We start from the raw sequence: 19,944 nt of genomic DNA, 5'->3' as shown, positions 1-19,944 counted from the left end.
GCCTGTCTTCTGGGGGCTGGAGGTACTTCCCACTGTGTCTGTGCTGCTGCAATCCCAGTGCAGGCAGCTGGGCTACAGAGCAGGTTTGCTTATTGGTATCTGCAGCCCTAAATCATAAGTGAGGACCACCTGTCTAGTAAACTTATTGATCCCAGGGACATCTGATGTGGGAGGGTGGGCAAGGGTGTGGAAACTTTTGCCAGTTGCCAGTGCCAGGACTGGAGTTTGGTCAAAAACATACAAACTTGAGATAATTTTTAGCAGAGTGAGGCAAACTAGAGCCAGAAAAATCCTCAAATTAATTTTATTTATAATTCCAGAGAGTGGCCAATTATGTACACACACACACATACACACACATATATCTTTAGTTAAAAAACCAAACCCTCAGCAGTTGCAGTTTAAACCCTCTGCCCTGAAGCCTTCTTCATCTCCTGCATTACCTGAGATAGGAGATGAAAGAGGTTGAGATGCCCTGATGTTAAAGGTATTTAGAAGGGCTGAGGGAAGGGGATGGGAGTCTGCTCCAGCATTTTTTCTGGGGGAAGTGCAGCAGTGGAGGCTGGGTGCTGCTCCAGCAGGGAGGCAGGACACGTGCTTGGGGGTGCAATGCTGGGCTCATGCCTGGGAGTCAGTGAGACGTGAAGAGTTGGCTGGCTGAGCTGAACAGCACACTGAACAGCACACGCCAGCTAAGAAAAGAAGCAATTAGGGAGATGGAAGAGGAGGAGTGATGGGAGGGGAAGGGGGATGAAGGATAAGCAGCAGGAAGGAAGAGGGAGGCAGATTGATTTCACAGTTACTGGAATCTCTAACTACATCAGTCACATTTTCTTTCAGCAAATGTTCCAGCATAAGACTGTGGCTGAATCACATGGTTCATGGAAAGTTCAGCTCCTCTTATTCTTCTTCTCAGAAACCATCAGCTTGGGCCTATTGCTGTGTGTCATGTCATTGCCCCCAACTCCCCCACCTGGCTCCCTTCTCCCCACTTTTGGATGGATGGCCTAAAAGCCCCTTGGGATGCTCCCTGGGAAGCACTAATGGGGAAGACGGTCTGCCTGCTTCTCTCTACAATCCCTGCAGGAGCCTTTTTTTACCCAGTTCAGAAGAGCATCCTGGGTCTGACAACATCCCACACTCTCTTTCTTTGGGAGGCAAGTGAGCAAGATCAGGAATGAGTGCCATGTGAGTGTAGGTGTGATGGGGAGAAGACAGAGATGCACTTTTCTCAGCTCATGGTTTGGTTCATCCAGCCCAGCACTTGAGTGATCCTGGTGTATACTCCATAGTGATTTGCACGTGCACATCCCATTCCCCAGCTGACCAAACCAGCCAGAAACCATCTGCCACTGGGCTCTTTGCAGGCCAGTGGACCTCCAGAATCACCCTAGAAAAAAGAAAAGTAAAATGAAGTGGTGGTGATCCACCAGCTTCTGTTGCTGCCTGATTGCGTTGTCTTTGAGCCCCTCTGTATACAGGTCCCTGTATCCCCTCAACTCGTGCCTGGGACATTCCTTGTACTTTAGGCAGATGTCAAAAACAGTCTCCAGTGCAAACATAGTTATTCCTCCATTATGCAAATTCCTCCCCCTCAGCCAGATCCCCAAAAAGCTGATTGTGCTACTGATTCCTCCAGGTCCATATAGCATTTCCAAATACATGGCAGGCAAGGATAATTGTTGTAATTTAACTGGATTCCATGAGGGATGGCAAAGAGGAATTCCTTGAGATTAATAGTAATGAAGGAACACACAGGTTAGTGTGTATGACAGGTGCTAAAGAGGCTGAGGGTGTAAGAGACTGATGTAGTCACCTGACTTGAAAGTGGGAGGTAGAGTGGAGAATGGGCTGAAATGAGAAAAGGGTAATTTAACTGTATTTGGTTCCTGTCTAAGGGAAAGGTGCTGGGAAGAAGTGGTCATGAGAGCTGTTCTTGGCCACTTAGGTCAGAGGAAGTGTTGGGAAAGTGACCTTATATGGTTTTTCCTCCCTCATTTCAGGCTATGGATTGCATTTGTGAGACTTGGGACACATCCCACCTCTGGTAGTCAACCCTGATCCCACAACTCCTCTGTCACCTGGCAGGCATCCTTCTTGCCCTGGTAGTACCCAGCACACAGCATCCTGGGAGTAATCATGTAGTGATAAGCCTCGCTGCAGATGTTCTGCTGGATGAGCTGCACATCCACCTTCTGCAGAACATTGCTGATATGTCCTGAAAAGTAAAGCACCAAAATTAGCACAGGTGAGCTAGGGTGGAACTTTCCCTAGCCCATGCCTACCTCACTGCATGCTGAAACCTGCCACTGGAATTTCTGTTCTGTTCTCCACTGGCATCACAGTCTCTGACTTTCAGCAGAGCACTTTTTCTGTGTGGAAGGCATAAAATTCCCCTTCACTCCTTTCCCTACAGGGATATTTTGTGGGCACTTCAGCTTTTGGGACAAGGAGTATTCTGCTTTGGGTTAACCTCTGGGTTGTCAGAGTCTTGGGTTGGGTTTGTTTCTCACTGAAATGGATGTTAAGCTCTTCTGTCTAGGAGTACAAACCAGGAGTGTCCAGTTCTGTATAGTCTCCTGAGTGTTTCCAATTTGGAAGCAGCTGGAACAAGTCTGTAAGTGGGTAAAGGCACTAAGCTGACCTGAAGGGCTATTCTAGTCTTTGAATGAAGAAACACACACAGTCCCCATACAGATTACCAGACTGCCATGCCTGCCTCTCCACATGAGGCTTCAGGGCACTCAACAGGTAACTTTGGTCAACCTATTACCCAAAATCAGAAGGAGTGAAGGAGGCACAATGTTTTGGGATGAACAGAAGCCTGTTCTGCCTATGACACATCTGAACCTATGTTTCTGCCTCAGCACTGCTGCAGTAGGCCACCAAGAGACGTTGAACCTACCGCCTTCCTTGAGGGCCCCCCAGCCAGTGATCCAGCAAAGAAGGCCAGGCTCAAAGATGTGAGACGGAGCAGGCAAGCAGATGGGCTGGATTAAGGGCGAGATGATCACAGGATGATCCAGCTGGAGCAGGGCCACATCATAGTCGTGGCTGTCCTCCTCGTAATAAGGGTGGAGAAAGAGATGGATAACCTTGAAGGACACCTCTGTATGGCCGGTGGCATTTTGCAAGTATTTACCCAAGTAAACGGTCCAGATGGAAGGGGAGGCCAGCCTGTAGGATGCAGCAGAGGACCATGGGACCCAAAGGGCACACTTTGCAGGTAATGCTATCCCCATCCTAGCACATGCTGACATCTCCATCGTTGTGACAGTGTGGGGACAACACAGAGCCAAAACAAAGGTGGAACTGTGCAGCATCTTCTGCCATCATTTCCTCCTAGAAGCTGCTCTGTGAATCCCAGCATTGCCCCTTTTCCCCTGCACACCACCAGATAATACTGCATATATCCATATCCCTTTCTTCAGTTCCAAGCCATGGCTGACGTGCCAGAGGAGGAGTGCAGCTGCCCCATGACATTTTCATCAGTCAGAAGAGCCTCCCATCATGCATGACATGGAAAACAATGCAATCTTTCTATCCAGCACCTCCCTTCTCCATTTACCTCTCATCCTGGAAGCAGTGCGCGGCTGAGACCACCCAGCGGTCAGCAATGAGTGTTCCCCCACAAATGTGGCGGCCCCGAACTTGCAGGCTGGCCTGCCATGGCCATTCCCCTTCCACGGAATTCGTACCACCCACAATCCTGTTGAGAGGGGCTTGCATCCCACAGTCTGAGGAGGAGACATAGCAGGTACTTCAGGGAAGGAAGGGAACATAAAATACTGTTCCTGCCCTTCCTTTCCTATTTAGTTGACTGAAGAGTCTGACCTCTAATTGCTTGTCTTACCCGGGCAGCACATGGTTTATGTACTGCCCAGGACAGGTCCAGTGAGCACTCCCTCCCAGCATTCCCCACCTCCAGCTGCAGCCTGGGGATGCCTTTGGGGCAGCATGCTGACTGTGCTAACTGCTGCGCTGTCAGGAAACCCTCCTGGTCATTCCCCTTCACTGCCTACTGAGGCTCCAGAAAAAAACAAGTAGGGAAATCAAAACATTAACTCTCTCCCTGCCAGTGGCCATGCAGACATGGGTGATTTTCCTGGCTGGAGCCTTGTACAATGGCATATAAGCCAACACAGTGGTCAAACAGGCAGCCTGTGTGTTGACCCTGGCCTGTGAGACATGTCTGTCTGCCCTGATGCCTCTGCCTGAAGGAGGCAGGGAGTAGCTGTCCAAAGAGCAAGAGCTTGCTCAACTCAGCACAGAGTTGGCTCATTGCTGCTGTCCCTGCCATTGCAGGGTGGAGCAGGGGCACTGGTACTGTGGGACTGAGGTGGGGAGAAGGTGGTGGAACAAGGGAGTGTGGGTGCCTCTTCTGGGTGGTGGGAGAAAATGGAGCAACTTGCAGCTACGTGTCATCCTGAACCTGCCTGGCTGAAGTGTGGCTGATCATTTCCTCACCACAGTGATTCTCATCAGACAGGTCCTTGCAGTCTGCAGTAGTGTCACACAGGGGGTTGGGTTTCTTCACACAGGTCCCATCTTCACAGCGGTAGGTGAAAGGACCGCAGGGAACCCCTGAAAAAAGGAAGGGAAGCCAAGACTGAGAGAGGCCAGCTGGTTGTAGATGCTGCCTGAAGTCCTTTAAATGAGGAGAAAGGGCAGTAGAGAGCTTGGGGGAACTCCATAAATGATGACAGGGAATTTCCTGAACAAACAAACAGCTCACAAACATTGTGAGGAGGCTGGGCAAACTAAGTCCCAGATGGTGCCCTTATGTCACATGCGGGAAATACTCTACAGACAGCCTTGGTTTGAACACAGGGGTGGGCATTTGTCATCCCAGCACTGTCCCCTCCCTACCTCCACTGCAGTGCTCCTCATCACTCCCGTTGACACAGTCCAGCTGCTGGTTGCAGACCTTGCTGAACTCGATGCAAGTGCTGTCCTCATGGCACTGGAACTTTGCAGGGCACACTGCACAGGAGGGAAGCACATGGGAATCAGGCAGACAAGGTGTGAGGTCAGGGTCATAAATCCTGGAGTCTCTGCAGCCTCTTCCCCCATCTCATAAGCTGTGCTTAAGACTAGACCTGGTATAGTGCAGCTGTGTAGCTTTTCCTGATCTCCACTGTAGGTATGCCTGCACTCTGTCTTACACTTCGCTGTTGCTGACTTAACTTTTCTTGTCTTGGCCTCAGACCCAACTCAGCACTATGCACTCGTCGTGAGGTCCATGGACTCTTCAGTTACCACCACCAGTCCTGGTCTGCTTGCCTTGTTAGGGTTTTGTAGGACTGCATCCTATCTGGTGAGGTCACTGTTCCTCCTGCCTTGCTGCCAACCCCAGCTCATGGGTCACTGTTGCATACAGACCACCACTTCCCCTTGCAGCTGAGTCCTGAACAACAAAGGATTCCGCAATGTCCATGAGTTCTGGTGGACACTGGAGATGGAGATGGGTCTAAGTTGCCTGCCCACCGAGGTTTGACTTCTTAGATTTCCACAGCAGGAACTTGTTCTGTTTGTGTGTACCATTTTCTTACTGCAATGACTACATTTTTTCATTAATGGCATGAAGCTTCTAGATGACTAAAGGCACATGAAGGTCTGAGGCAACTTGAACTTTGATTTTAAAGACAGGGATTGTTCCATACCAACATAAAGTGAATAATCAGAGATGCACTAGAGGCAAGAGTATAAGAAAGGAAAGAAATAATGTTTCTACTTTCTTTTTCAAATATAATGTTGGAAAACACTGAGGAAGTAAAGGGTTTCTGTCAGGCTTGGTCTGTGCCAATCTGTGGAACTGAATGACGTGATATCCCTGGGGCCAAGAAGATACTGGGATTCAAGAAAATATTAGATGTTCATAAGGATGCAAATGTATCCATGTCTACAGGAGGGAAGCTTGCAAACCCTGATGTCAGACAGCTGGACGATGGGACAGAGCACATTCTCAGCAACACTGCAGACAATACAAAACCCAACTTCAGCAATCTTATGTGAGCTCTCACATTTCTAGCACTGAATTAAGGCTTCCTTAGAAAGATTTCTCCTTCCTTTCACTTTAGACTTTTCCTACACCTCCTCTGAATCTTTCAAAATGGCCACTCTCTCCAGTGGTTCAGGGCTCTTTATCTGTGAAAAAAACATCTGTATAAAACAACTAATGAAAAATTAGTGGTGGCATCAATATGATGAGCCCCCATCACACCAGAGATGAGAGAATAGATGAATTAGGTGTCTAATGCCATGTCTAAGCCTGAATTTCTGTACCTATGAGAATGGGGCTCTGCAGGAGTTCTGAGATGCTAAGAGTGGAGCCTGAATCAGCACTTATTGCTTTTGGCATGAAGAACTGATTGAGGCTGATCAAGGACTTTGATGCTCCCAAACTGGGGCAAAATATATGAGTGAGGATCTGTACAGATGAAGTGTCACAAATGGCCTGGGGGAAAAGAGGAGAAAGAAGGGCGGCAGATGGAGTTGGGGAAGTGAGAGCAGGGAGGGGGATGCTGAGGGGTGTGACAGCAGAGGGGGCTGTAGGGCAGGGCTCAGGTTGGTTTCAGATCCTGGGTGGGAGGAAAGCAGGACAAGGTGGGGGACAGCTTGGGTAGGGGGCTTCTTTCGGGCTGCCTGGAACTCTTGGTGCTCCTGCTACTAGGGGACTCTCCCGGGAAGGCTGTACTGTGACAGCAGCCAGAAGCATTACTGCTCCTTTCAGAGCAGGCTAAAGCCATAGAACAGTGGGATGAGACTTCCAAGGGCACCGAGGTTTAAGTTCCTGAAGTTGAGGTACAAGGCTGTGCCTTGGTCACCCACGTCCTCACCATTTCTCCCTGCCTTTTGAGGAGCAAGGGGCTGTGTCTTGCTGACACCAGGGACCAGCAGGGAGAAGAAATCACTCACCACAGTTTCTCTCATCCAGCCCATTGGGGCAATCTTTGATCCCGTCGCAGGCTGGGACACACAAACCGTTCACCAAACACAGAAACTCCCCAGGACAGGCTGTGAAACCGAAAGAGAGTAATTATTCCCCAGTGACTGGAAACCTCCTGGCAGCAGAGCACCATGGCTTGAAACGGTGGAACTGCACACCCCCCACACCACACGAGTGCTGCTGCAGTGTACTGCACTCCCCAAAATCTGCCATGTCGTCTGCTCTTAACAGGGACATATGGAGCCAGGATATGCACCAGGGGAAAGAGGGCTTTCACTGTTTTGCATGGTACCAATGGGCAATATCCAGGACAACCACCTGTCTGGCACGCCATACGTCAGGATCACGGCTGTTTCGTGTCTCCTGAATGTCATGGGAAAGCTGAAACAGGCTCTTTGGTGTTGCTATCAAAATTTATGTGGGACCTTGAAGGGGTTGTTGTTAGACACGTTGACAGGTGCACGCATTCAGAGACTGGTGTGCATTACTGGCACCCTTTAGGAGGGAGATGATGAAACCTTGGAAAGACAGACTGTGGGTGGCATTTGCATATGTGTGTATTTGTGTGTGGTTTTATTTATCTCTTGTTTGCACGGATTCCAAGGTGAGCAGGAAACAGCTCTCTCTAAGAGATCTTGTAATCAAAACAAATGCTGCTTCAAGCAGAAGTGCTTTCTCATTGAATTCCCAAGGCCAGTCTGCAATGTTGACATGAGGGTAAGATTTTAGGCAATTTTGTGACCTTGGGTTTTGTTGCGTGGATGCTCTGGCCACAAGAGGCAGGGCCACATGGGCAGAAACAGCTTTGCACATAACTGCCTCTTCTTTTGGGGGGATCACTGGTGCATCACTGATTTGTGAGCATCTTCCTGAAGGGTGGATGGCACCTAGGGCTCCCAGGCTGTGCCTTGTGTTTCTCCAGGCACAAGCCAAGTACAGAGGGGCTGCTGGTCCCCCCACAAAGGAGCAGGGAAGAACCTGAGCTTACGGTCAGATTGCTTGTACAGGCTGTAAGCTGCCTGCACGCCAGGGCCAGTTAAGGAGATCTGCGAGGTGAAGGTGATGGTGATGTCAGCAGAGGATGTGACTGGGATCCGCTCAGCGTAGGCTTGCAGGGTCCGCAGGCCACACAACCTGGGGGGCAAACACAGGCCAGGTGGATTGGACAGGGAGGCGGGACACAAAGCAGGGCAAGGGGGCTCCGTGGGGCTGGGGTGGGAAGGGGGTCACACAGACGGGGTGCTGTGGGCAAACCAGGAATACAAAATGCCTGTATGCATGAGATACAGAGTCCAGAGGGACCCTCCTATCTTTGGACATTTCCTGCTTTCTGGAAAGCACTGAGATCAGGCCATGCAAAGCAGTTCAGTTCTTATAGTGTAAGGAGATTGTCCTTCATCATCTTCCTGAAGAAGCCATGTTGTAGAAACTGTGGCACTGACAGTTTAAGAGAGGAAGGCAGGGAGAGAAAAAGTGGAAATCCTAAGCCAGGGTAACATAACTTTTGGATCAGATTCTTCCTAGGAAGACAAGTTACCCCTACAGGAACCATGGAGAAGGCGCTAATGAGGTGGGTCAGGGGAGGTTTTGGAGGGAAACGGGCAATTTTGCAATAGGTGGGAGGAAAAACAAAAGCTATAGGTCCATGTGTCTAAGAGCCTGCTTTGAGAAGATGGGAGCACAACAGGTCTCCATCCTTTGCACCTGGGCAGTGGTGAGCAGTAGCCCCAGCTACATATGGATGCTATTTGTGGGAAGTCCTGCAGGGGAAATGGCTGCAGTCAAAGCAGGAGGATATGGAGCTAAGGGGAAGATCTGTACGGAGGTGGCTGCAAGGCAATGGCACACACAGATAATATTGCAGAGGTGGTGACAGGCAGATTTGCAAACACAGGAGACGTGGGAGGACACCAAGGTTACACACACAGGAGAAAACTAAGAAGCCTGATGCAAACAGCAAGACAGAGAAAGAAGGTTGGTAGCTTGAAGCAAATCTGTGAGAAATATGTTCACTGGGTAAAGAGTGAACAAGATGAGCAGAAAAGCAGGAGGCAGCAGCACAAAGAGTGGTCACTGAAGAGCTCAGTGTATGGCTCTTCTTCCTCACATATGGTGGCTGAAGTGAGTGGGGAACCTGCAGAGGTTTAATCCCAGTTTTATCCCAGGTGGGAAGTGAGAGACACAACCAGCACCCCACCACACACCTTCTGTTCTGAATGATCCACTGGCCTTGGGTACAGGGCAGGTCGTGCTTCTGCCTGCTGAGTTCGTAGGCATCAAACCAGAGGGTGACCCCATAGTCGAGGGACGGGACCTGCAGACATGGGGGTGCAGAGCAGACGGCAGAGGGCAGATGGCTCCTAGGAGTGTTGCAGCACACTCCCCAAGTCAGAAACAAGCAGAGCAAATGTGAAGGCCAGATGTCTCTGACCACACTGCAGGTCAGAATGAAGCACCCTCTAAACTGGAGCCGTGCCATAGCCCAGGGTGGCTCTGCTGCTGGTATCAAAGCCTGGCAATTCTTATCAATTCCTACCAATCTGGCTCTGTTTTGAAGAACCCCCTGGAGATCAGATTTCAGATTCCACCTCAGCTATGGCATCTCTATGCTGGTATGCAATATTAGACTTCTTCCCCTTCAGAAACACGCCTTATGTGGAGGCTGGACAGGCTGTAACCCTCTTCTTGCTCCTCATGATGATCGGACAAAGTGCCCTGGTTGTACCCCGACAATGTGCAGCGTGCTGCCTGGGTTTTGGGGACAGGGTGGATACTTTTGTGGGAGCTGGCTCTTACCGTCATGTGCCAGGTGCACTGTGTGTTGGGCGAGTAGTAGCTGGGGTAGTGTGGGGTGCTGATCTTCCCCTGCAGCTCCAGGCTCTCCCGCAGAGTAATGTTCACTTCACAAGCTGTAATACAGATATTCAAAGCCCTGCTTTCTGTCAGTTCAGCCTCAGCCAGGGGAGGCCATGTAATCTGCCTTTTACTGACTGCCCCTGCAAACCAGAATGAATTCTGTCCCTAACAGGGATGCAGAACCTCTAGGAACTGTGATACTGTAGTAGAAAACAAATCTTCTCCCTGTAACTATAGCCACTGTCCTCCAGCCTTCCTCACCTTTGAGGGGCACCGCCTGTGCTGAGAGGATGAAGGGGTCATAGTAGCTGTACATGGCTTTCTTCCACACAATGGACATGACAGGGCCAGATGAAAGGACTTCCACGATGGGCTCCTGCCGGCTGCAGCCGTAGATCCTCAGGGGAAAGAGATTAAAGGATGGGAGTGAAGCAATAAACAAATGAAAGAGAAGAATGAGAAAGGGAGGCAATGGACATCTGTGTGATCCACACACAGCAGCTGTAAGGCACTATCTGAACCAAACAAAGGGCCAACAGCAACAGCTCTTGCAGCATGGTTTTAAGACATATCCCACATCAGTGACCACAGCTGACCAACAACAGAGAGGTTGTACATCAAGGAGAACCTCCTCTGATGTTGTCTGACACCTTCCCCTGCTGTGGTGTGTCGTGCTATCCTGCCTGCCTTCCCCACCATGTCCTCCCTGCTCAGGAGCTACCTACGAGGTGATGAGGTGTTTCTCCAGGGGCCCGGCTGCGTCGTACATTGCCAGGCGGTCCCTGCAGTCAGGCAGAGTCCACTCCAGGCGCAGCTTGATCATGTAGCCCTTGAGGCCATGGAGGTGCCAAAGACAACTGGAGGCCAGGTAGTCAGGGCCCTCCAGCCTTAGCACATCATCCTCCTGGACATAGCTGTACCTGTAGCAACCTGAAATAGAGGTGGTTGTAAGAGAAATTAACATACAGGATTGTCACTTGGTATATCAGTGTAAGCCCTTTTTTAGGGTAAGGCTGACTCATCCCAGTGATCTCGGTTTACTTTTACGTATGTTGTGGTGGCACTGATCCTTTTGTACCACTGCCCCAGTTTCTCTAAGAACTGTCCCCTCTTCCTTTGTTAACCTAACTCTACCTCAGGCTTTAAATATCAGCACAGCACAGTTATCTTCCACTGGCTTTATTTACTTTTTCACCTCTTTCTCCTCAACCCCATATTCTTTCTGGCTTTAGATCTCCCTCATCTGAATTCCAGGTTTCAGAAGACTTTCACACCAGGATTTTTGAGTAAATATCAGCTTAAAGGTGAGCTTCTAATAGCATATCTAATGCAAGCTGCCAGACAGAGAACTTACAACACTGCCTGAAATTACTAAAAGCATCTTCAAACATTGCCAAGACAACAGACTCCTAAATGAGGCACATCCAGTGCAGAACCACGCAGGAAACCCCCACCCCAGTCAGCAGCATTGCATGGGGCCTGGAATCAGCACTGTGGTACCAGCATACCCAGTTGTTTCATAGCTCTCATTAGGACCAGGACAAGTCTGAGGTGGCTGCACTGCCCCTGGCAGCTGGCATCTCTGCCAGAGCCATCCAGTACATAGCAGTCATGTAGTTTGGATCTGGCCAAGCAGCAGCACTGGTGCTCCCTTGTTCCTACTCTCCCCTTCCCAGGATTTACAACTCCAGGAAGCCAACAAGCTTTCTGTTCCTGGTGAAAATCCCTCCCATAAAGTCATGAACTCAAAAGGAAAGGAGAAAGTAGCCTACCCAGAGTGGATTGCAGCACTATTATGTCTTTCACACTGGATTCTGTTAGAAAGAAAATATATAAAGGAAGATAAACAAAAATATAAACTGGGTAAAAAAAAGATAATCTGACCACCTAGCATGGCAGGTGAGGACTCCCTTCCTTCTGTAACTAGCTCACTTACATCTTCAGCATGTGGCATGCTCCAGGTGCCTCTCTGCCTGCTCTCAGGCACCTATTTCAGTTATGCCTTCCCCTGCCCATCTCTCTGGGAAATTCCTCTGCCCCCGACCCAAATCCAACAGCCCTAATTCTTGCTTTCCAGCCCAGCAGGGACTTCTCTGCCTTTTTCCTTGCCTATTTTAGTGTGCTGCTCCAGCACCTCTTGCCCTTCCCAGGAGGGCTGGGCATTGGTTCAGGCAGTCATTCCCCTCCTTTGCCAGCCACATGACAGGGCACAACCCCACTTCCCAGACCCTTCACCCTCTATTGTCCCACTTTAAAGAATGCCCAATCAAAAATATGGGAGTCACTGAGGGTGGAGAAGGCGTTCTTTTTTGATGACCACTGTGCAACGAGCTACTCAACATCCCTGTAGAGTCCACCTTTGGAGAAGGGAGTTGCAGGGAAAGCGACCATCATGGGCTACAAATCTCTGCAAAACAGCCACAGGGTGAATAACACTTTAAGAGAGCTGGGCTTTTCTCCAGCCTTCCAGCTGAACTGGAATCAGTCAGAGATCAGGTGCTACTGGGAAAAATTGCCAAAATAAAAGGCACTGTGAGGTCAGCTGGGTGTGAGGATTGCTGTTGGGGGTTTGCCTAGGTCAGGGCTTTGGTCATTTGTAGCTTCCAAGCAAATCCATGGGGAGAGATGAGTGGTTTTGTCATAGCAAAAACAGTTGTTGTGGAAAATAGGATCCTGCAGGCATAAGGCCGGCTCCTAGGCAAGCTCATGTGTAGTAGGGAATAGTCTGTGCAGAGCTGGTACTAAGTACTCCTTTATCTGAAGGTAATAAAACCTTCCTGTAGAGAACAGCAAATCCTGAACAATTTTTGGGGAAGGGGGAAGGCAATGAGTGTGGCTGTTAGTAAAAACAAAGCACTGGAGATGTTGGAGAGGTTCCTGTAGTAGTCAATGGGTTGCAGCTCTGTCTCAAGGCAGAGTTTAGAGCTGAGCAGGCCAGCAAGAGTCTGCCAGAGAGCAATGAAGTTCTAATGACTGCTATTAGCTGGCTTTCTTCACTCTGACTGTACAGGGCAAACTAAACCAGGTGAAGTCACTGGCTGGAGGTCACCCTGGCCAACAGTGTAAGAAATTTCTGGCTTTTGTCTCAGTTATCAGACTGTACTTCTGTTTGGAAAAGGAGAGGGAAAGGACTAGGGAAAGCAGGAGGAGCTGGATAAACTACAACTGGTGTGTTAAGTCCAAAATAGAAAGTGTGGTCTGCTGAAATGAATAAAACAGTGAAACAGAGGCAAAGCAAATAAGAGGGAACTGGGAACAGCTAAAATTATGGCACTATCATTTTTGTTTGTTTATGAGTTGCATTATGAAGTGAGCAAATAAAAGGAAAATGCTAGATGAGCTGACTTGGAAGGATTTAGCATATTTCCTTGTGATATCTTTGTAAAGAAAGTTCATTTAAATTGGCTGAGCATAGGATCTGGTGTGCTGAAAACAAATCATAAGTAGAAGTAAGGAGCTAATGGTAACTGTGGGAGGAGATGTCTTGATGAGATGCTAATGCATCTTCTGACTAAGACCTTAAAATGATGGTCTGGATGAGGGAGTGAAAATCATTTAGAGGAAATCGAATTTTCTTTACAGGCCCTGAAAAACGACCCACAAAGCAATTGGGATGTGGGGGTAAAAGTTAAAGTATAGGTAGGGTATAATAAAAGAAGCTTCATCTTAGAATAATGTAAGATTGCATGCTTGGGGGAAAAAAAACAAAAAAAACCCAACAAGCAACTTGGAGATTTAACATCTCATGGGAAGAAGAAACCTGGAAATAGGAGTCCCAAGAGGAGGAGAAGAAACACATTGTATTTTAAAACCTGTGAGATTTGGTACTCTGTAAGAGGCATCAGACCAGGCTGACAAGTTTAAGCCCCATTACAACGATCAAATATACATTCCATTGGACTTGTATGCATTGACTACATATACACCCCTAGTCCCTTACCTAACAACTCCTCTGGAGCAGTTTTGCATGGGTGGCTTTTTAAACAGGCTGTGACCTTCATTGTGAGCAACAATAAATAATCCTTAAAATCATATGTCAGGAACTGAAGTGACAATGATGCTTTGTCTCAGAGGAAGACTTAGTGGTGACTCAGATATGTTGCTTTTGTTCTCTCTATCAAACAGTCTGGGATAATCTCCCAAAGGAAAGTAGCAAACCTAAGTGCTTGGTATTTTCAAGCTGGGCTGATCAAAGTCATGACCTGTCTAAGACCTTGCTCTACAGAAGCCAAAGCTGATGGGTGAAAATAGAATCACCTATCTGATCATGGTCAGGTGTATCTCCAATAATTTTAATCTATCAAAGGAAGGATTTTTTTTTTAATCAAATTTCAGTTCTTCTTTATCAGGAAAAAATGCATAAAATTGTATATCCTGATCCTTCCTATTTCTCTCATCCTCTGCAGGTTTCCTCTGTCTCCTTCGATAGACTCCTGGCCTTTTCTCCTAACCTTCTACGTCGTGGAGTATTTCTGACTGCTCAGGCTGATCATGGTCAGGTGTATCTCCAATAATTTTAATCTATCAAAGGAAGGATTTTTTCTTTCTTTTTTTTTTTTTTTTAAATCAAACTTCAGTTCTTCTCTACCAGGAAAAAATGCATAACATTGTATATCCTGATCCTTCCTATTTCTCTCATCCTCTGCAGGTTTCCTCTGTCTCCTTCGATAGACTCCTGGCCTTTTCTCCTAACCTTCTACGTCGTGGAGTATTTCTGACTGCTCAGGCCACAGCTCAGCAGCTGGTACTTACCCAGGAGAACCAGGGAGTCTGGGTTGACCCTGTACTCCGTCTGGTAGGACAGGCTGCCTGACCTGTTGAAGCTGGTGGAGAGCTCTTGGTGGAGCACTGTGTTTACCCTCTCAGCAGTTGCCTCCTTCTGCTGACTCTCAGGGATTTGGAGGGCGAACCAGAAGAAGAAGGTCAGAGCTCCCTCCCTAACAGAGAAATTGCATGTAAAATATTCTTGCTCATCATCTCCAGAATTACTGGAGAAACAAACCCTGGAGAATTACCCTCCCCACTATTTTTCCATAAATCAGACATATCTGTGTAAATTTTCCAACTCTGCTGCTGTGACCCAGAGGAACCTCTCTGAGTGGGGCAGGAAAGCTGCAGTATTCATGGTGTGAGTCAGTGCTTTGTGGGAAGAAGCAGTTCCATGCCATCTGGCTTTAGTGATGACCATATGAGCTCAAATTATTACAATAATTAATCAAGACTAGTCTAATGAGTAGTCTCATTTCACGTAGAAATGACCTTTGGGCACTACTGACCAGGGGTTGAAAAGAGAAGCTCAAGACTTCACTGTCTCATCTCCCAGTGGTGACAAGTGGATGATTTATGACCAGGTACCTTACCACAACCCATTAATGCTGGACGGACTAAAGCTGCAGGAGATTGTGCCTGAGAAAGTTCTGTTCAACCAGCTGGCAGAGAAAATTGGCTGGGGGAGGGCAAGGAGGTGTTGAAACACATCTTTGTTCAGAAAAGGCTAGAGGAAGGTGTGTAAGTGAAACTTTTCTTTCCCCAGTTGAAAATGGAACTACATCAAAGTTGGAATATTCCTTAGGTAAAAGACAAATTTAGGGGTGTGATTTTCCATAGGAAAAAAATCAGAAGTAAATGATCATCAGTCTGGAAATAATTTTTGCTATCCTGTTCTACCTGCAAAGCTGTAGTCTCACATCTGTCCCATTCCACTGTTATCCTATTCCCAGGTGGTCCAGGATTCTTGGTGGGAATAACTTTTCCGTGCTGCATTCTGACCTCTCCCTTCTGGTGCCTAGAGTCAGGCCATAAAATAGCTTTCTTGAATTAGAAAAATTCATTTCCAGCTGCTTGGTTTCTACTGACAATGCCAAGACAATTTTATTTTTTTTTAATCTCTTCCCAATGATTTTTTTTTTTTACTCTCTTGAACTTTTGTCTCTCTGAAAAAATTTCTCAGTTTTGGCTTTTCATCATGACCTGGGATGAAGAGGAGCATCAAAATATCCCCAGGTCTATTATGCTGGAACTGTTCTGAATCTGGACTGTCCAGCCTAGCTTGGAGGTCATGGCAGGGACTGCAGAATTTTGTCATGGGCAGATTTCAGTGAAACCAGAGTACAATTTACTGGAAGCTTTCACACAGGAACAGGCAAATATGACGTTACTCACCCAAAGGCATACACCGTGCTGGAGTTGTAGTACCGACCCAGCTCTGTGGCATGAATAAGTTCCATCAGCTGCAACGAGAACGTTGTCTGACAACTACAGGGCAGTGTTACAGTGGCTGATCCCATCTTTCATCCCTCTTGCTGTACAGGCCCACCAAGCCCGCCCTTGGATGGGAGTGCCTGAGCCCTTCCTCGTTCTACTCACTGAGCAGCCTCAGGGCTGGCTCTGTCCCTGGGACTGCCCTCACCATGTTCTGGAGCTTAGCTGACTCCACCCAGAAGGCTCTGGACTCCACGTGCCCGAGGTCTGGGGAGTACCGGCGGTTGAGGACCTGGAGGCTGCCACAGTAAAACTGCAGGATGGATGGCTCCAGATGCCATGGTCTGTAGTCTGCCGAGAGAGGACACTACTGGGTTACCTCAGTGATAGGTAGGAAAGAGGGAGTTACCCCCGTGCATGATTGTCTAAAGGCCACCCAGAGTCACTAATGTGCTCTGGGCTGGGCATTGCTTTGACTACCCACCCCCCTCCACCTTCTGCTGGGGCGAAAAAAAGCGAATTTTTACCTAGGAAATACCAGGTTGCTGCAGCAGCTCCAGCCAGCACAAGAAAGGCTATCCCAAGGGGCACATAGCGGAGGCAGCGATGTGAGCTAGTTTCTGATTTGTCATTTGAGAGGGAGCTGGAGTCTTCCTCCTGTTCCTCGGCCTCCATCAGATGCGTCTGGTGACACAGCATGCCAGGGTCAGGCTGGTTTTTCTGTTTCCCCTTACACCCTCTCTGAAGGTGTTATGCCAAATCTGTCCTCCTCTCCCAAGATCTATGGCCTCAAGAGATCACTGTGCAAATCATCAAAGATTTTGCTCAGAGCAAATGTGAGTAGAACTACTAAATCAGTGGGAGACAGGCTTCCAGGACACTGTCTCGTCTACATCTCTTGGTAATCCATTGGTATTCAAAGGCATTCCCTGGGTTTTGCTTCTGTCAAAAGTGCAAATTAGTACCATAATGAATTTCTCTGAATACAAAAGTGTTGTCCTCCCAGGCTGGGAATTGTTTTAAAACTGGTATATTTTTGATCCAGAAATCAATGTGGAAGAAAATCAGTGACCTGAAATGTGAGCAAAAGCTGCACAAAACAGCCACTGCCTGGGAACCTGAAGTTACACTTTGCCTGCTGTGCCATGTTTATCTTGATCCCTAAAAGTAAGCAAACCAGGTTGCCATTCCCACCAGGCCGTGTGTTCCCAGGCAAAGCCAATGCTGGCACTGGCTCAATAGCTGAGGTAATGAGGATAGAGCACCTGAATATTGTTCAGCCCTTCACCACCGCCTGCTTGTGCCAGGGGACACCTTCTGTCTTCCTTTGCCCCTCATCTCCCCCAGGCTGCTTCTTTTGCTTCCTCCTGACTGCTTCTCTTCTGTCAGCCCCACACTCTGAGGGTAAGAAATACCATTGCCCAAGAGAGCCACATTAATACCGGTTTTGTCACCCACTTTCCTCCTCTTTTCCTCTGCCACCACACAGTAGATGCCTGCCCTCAAAGGTTTTCTGTGTTTCTGTGCCTGGAAAGGGATCTGGATGCATCTGCATAGGAGAACACAGAGGTCTTGTGGAATGCTTGTGTCCTGTCTGTGAGTCATCTCTGTTCCCAGTGATGCATGTGAACATGGGGAGAGGAGTGCATGGGAGGGACTTGCTACAGCTGAGGGAAGAGGTGGCTGGCCTCATGCACGTTTTAGCCCAAGTGGATGCCACTGAGCATCACTTGATAAGGATGAGTGGGCTTTTCAGCCTCCTCCTCCAGTTATGGAGCCCCAAGCCCTCCAGGCTGCCTTGCAACATGGAAAGACATTTGCAGGATGGAAGCACCAGGTAACTCACTCCAGAAGATTAAACCCAGCCTGGTGAACATCCACACTCAGACAAGCAGTCACACATCCACTTGCTCTAACACACCCTTCCAGAGGGGCAGGCAGTACAAACAGGCCCAGCACAGACTGCCCTCCCTTGCTCCTCATGGGGCACCTTTCTATGCAACCCCTGGGAATGGTCTCCTCCTCAAGGAGCCAAATTGGGTAGTCCAGGAGAGCAAGGGCACTTCTTCACTACCACAGCATCCCTTCAGAAACAGCAGGCATAAGCACACGACCGCAGATGGAGGGGCAGGGGAGGGAGGGCAGGAAGCAGCAGAAGAGCCTCTTTGTTAGTAGATTTGATGGCAGGCTCTGGGGTTTCCCCCAGAGCTGCAGACCTACCTCTAAAGCCTGCTGCTGCCTGTGAGACCTGGCCCACACCCCAACTCACACCTGCAGGGAGTGGGGGAGGAAGCGGGACATCTATTTACCCAGCTCAAGGTCTTCTCAGTGATCAATAACCTGGTGCCATGTCCCTTCAGCTCGGCCTTTGTCCTGCGCCATCCTGCTGCAGTGGGTCAGCGCACCCTGCACAATGGCTTTTTTCTTTTCTGAAATGGAGGGTTTGGAGGCTTAAAGCAGGAGAAGATCTGCAGGCTGAGCAGGGGAAATCCAGAAAAAGTCAAGGTAGGAGCACCTGTAGCTGTGCAGAGAAGAGCAGTCCAGGAGATTGGTGCAGATTGCTTACATTGTCCTCCTCAGGGGACGGGGAGTTGCTGAGCAACTGCTGTATTTGTTAGGCACCCTCTTTGGTCCCATCGGTGTGTGCTCCCAGCACAGGGAGGGAGCAGGTGCTGGCTGGCAGGGGTGGATGGCTGGAAGGAGGGAAGACGGCAGTAGAGAGCAGATCTGGTCACCACAGTGTTCATCAGATGAAAGCGAAGCACAGTGCTTCCCAGTGCCAGCCTCAGAGACTCCCTCTTGTCTTCTTGCACTTCTCGCTGCCCAGTCTCCTGACACTGGGCTCCCCACATTCAGCTGCACGGCCACTCAAATCTCCCTGCAGCATCTGCTTTTCTTCCAGCCCCAGGTTCTTGTCAGCTACTTTTCCTTCATGATCTTCTGCTTACAGTCCTGCAGGTCTGCATGTGCCCCTTTGTTTTTCACGGAAAGCAGAGACACTGCAGCTAGAGCAGAGAAAACAGAGTTGCTCTATCAATAAATGGGTGGCTCCTGACCCAGGGCTGAGCTCTAGCCAGTGACATCGACCTGGGGTTGAGCTTATTTGGGCCAGGGCTTGCTTGGGCTCATGTTGGCAGCTGTGCAGGGATAGATATTTTTCATCTCTCTCACTGGGCTAGGTTTAGTCTGGGACTGCATGAAGACCAAAAGCCACTGCTGTAGTTGCCTCATGGTGGATTCTAGTAGATAAACATTCAATGTAGGTGGAAAGCTAGAGTGTTTGACTGGTAATGCTTTCAGAACTGCTCAAGGGATTTGAGACCTGATTTCACTTTAAAAAGTTACTCTGAACCAGAATTTCCACAGATAATGAGGGACAAGCAGCATCTTTAGGCACAAATGCATTCATATATAGCTTTTCTGAGTTCACACCATGAGGGGCTTGCCACAGTGCATCAGAATCCATCTGAGGGTATTTCTCAATGTCAAAGACCTTACTTTTTTGAGTTAAATTTTCCTGGAAAGAAGAATCTTCATTCTCTGGTGTTTTCAGCAGAACAAAAAATGTAGAATCTCAATCTGATCTATATAAACAAGCATACCACATCTATCACCACAGGCTTTTGAATCAACCAAGGACCCAAACCCTTGATCAGATCTGACTTCAGAGGAATTTTTTTCCTGCAAGTACCCCTTGCTTTCTGTTTCTCCACAGCAAAAAAAAAAAAAAAAAAAAGGAAGAGATGTGGGAGGAGGCTGAGAGTGGTATCTATTTATGAACAAGGTATCTTGGAAAGGAGATGAGAGATGTGACAGCTATCTTTGCTGTCTCTAGGCTTGAGATAAAGAGGGGACTCGTGCCTGTGGCTGTTAGCTTGATATTTTCCACACCAATGTTTTGGTTTACCAACGTGCTGGTGAGCAACAGTGCTGTTCAG

The 19,944-nt window shown here is 48.5% G+C and overlaps 1 protein-coding gene across 6 annotated transcripts; it reads right to left on the bottom strand.

Moving 5' to 3' along the window:
• Nucleotides 1-276: 276 nt before the first annotated feature.
• Nucleotides 277-19,039, bottom strand: TMPRSS6 (transmembrane serine protease 6). 6 transcript variants are annotated; one of them, XM_039725515.1, is made up of 19 exons: nt 18,316-19,039; nt 17,465-17,555; nt 16,534-16,690; nt 16,215-16,357; nt 15,968-16,035; nt 14,558-14,742; nt 11,578-11,619; nt 10,531-10,735; nt 10,067-10,203; nt 9,746-9,858; nt 9,154-9,263; nt 7,938-8,083; nt 6,919-7,017; nt 4,870-4,983; nt 4,468-4,584; nt 3,569-3,737; nt 2,906-3,177; nt 2,082-2,218; nt 277-1,390 (listed from the first exon to the last, which is right to left on the bottom strand). In XM_039725515.1, exons 3-19 carry the CDS (start codon nt 16,679-16,681, stop codon nt 1,232-1,234), a joined length of 2,364 nt encoding a protein of 787 aa, XP_039581449.1. In that variant the 5' UTR covers nt 16,682-16,690; nt 17,465-17,555; nt 18,316-19,039; the 3' UTR covers nt 277-1,231. The 6 variants fall into 6 exon arrangements, with proteins under 6 accessions (XP_039581449.1, XP_039581450.1, XP_039581447.1 ...); XM_039725516.1 differs by lacking the exon at nt 17,465-17,555 and having other exon boundaries at nt 18,316-18,435; nt 18,522-19,038; XM_039725513.1 differs by lacking the exon at nt 17,465-17,555 and having other exon boundaries at nt 18,227-19,039.
• Nucleotides 19,040-19,944: the final 905 nt, after the last annotated feature.

The sequence above is a fragment of the Passer montanus genome, unplaced genomic scaffold, assembly GCF_014805655.1.
Source record: "Passer montanus isolate IOZ18808 unplaced genomic scaffold, ASM1480565v1 scaffold55, whole genome shotgun sequence".
Classification (NCBI taxonomy): domain Eukaryota; kingdom Metazoa; phylum Chordata; class Aves; order Passeriformes; family Passeridae; genus Passer; species Passer montanus.
Note: the sequence above shows the minus strand (reverse complement) of the source record. Positions and strands in the feature narration are given on the sequence as shown.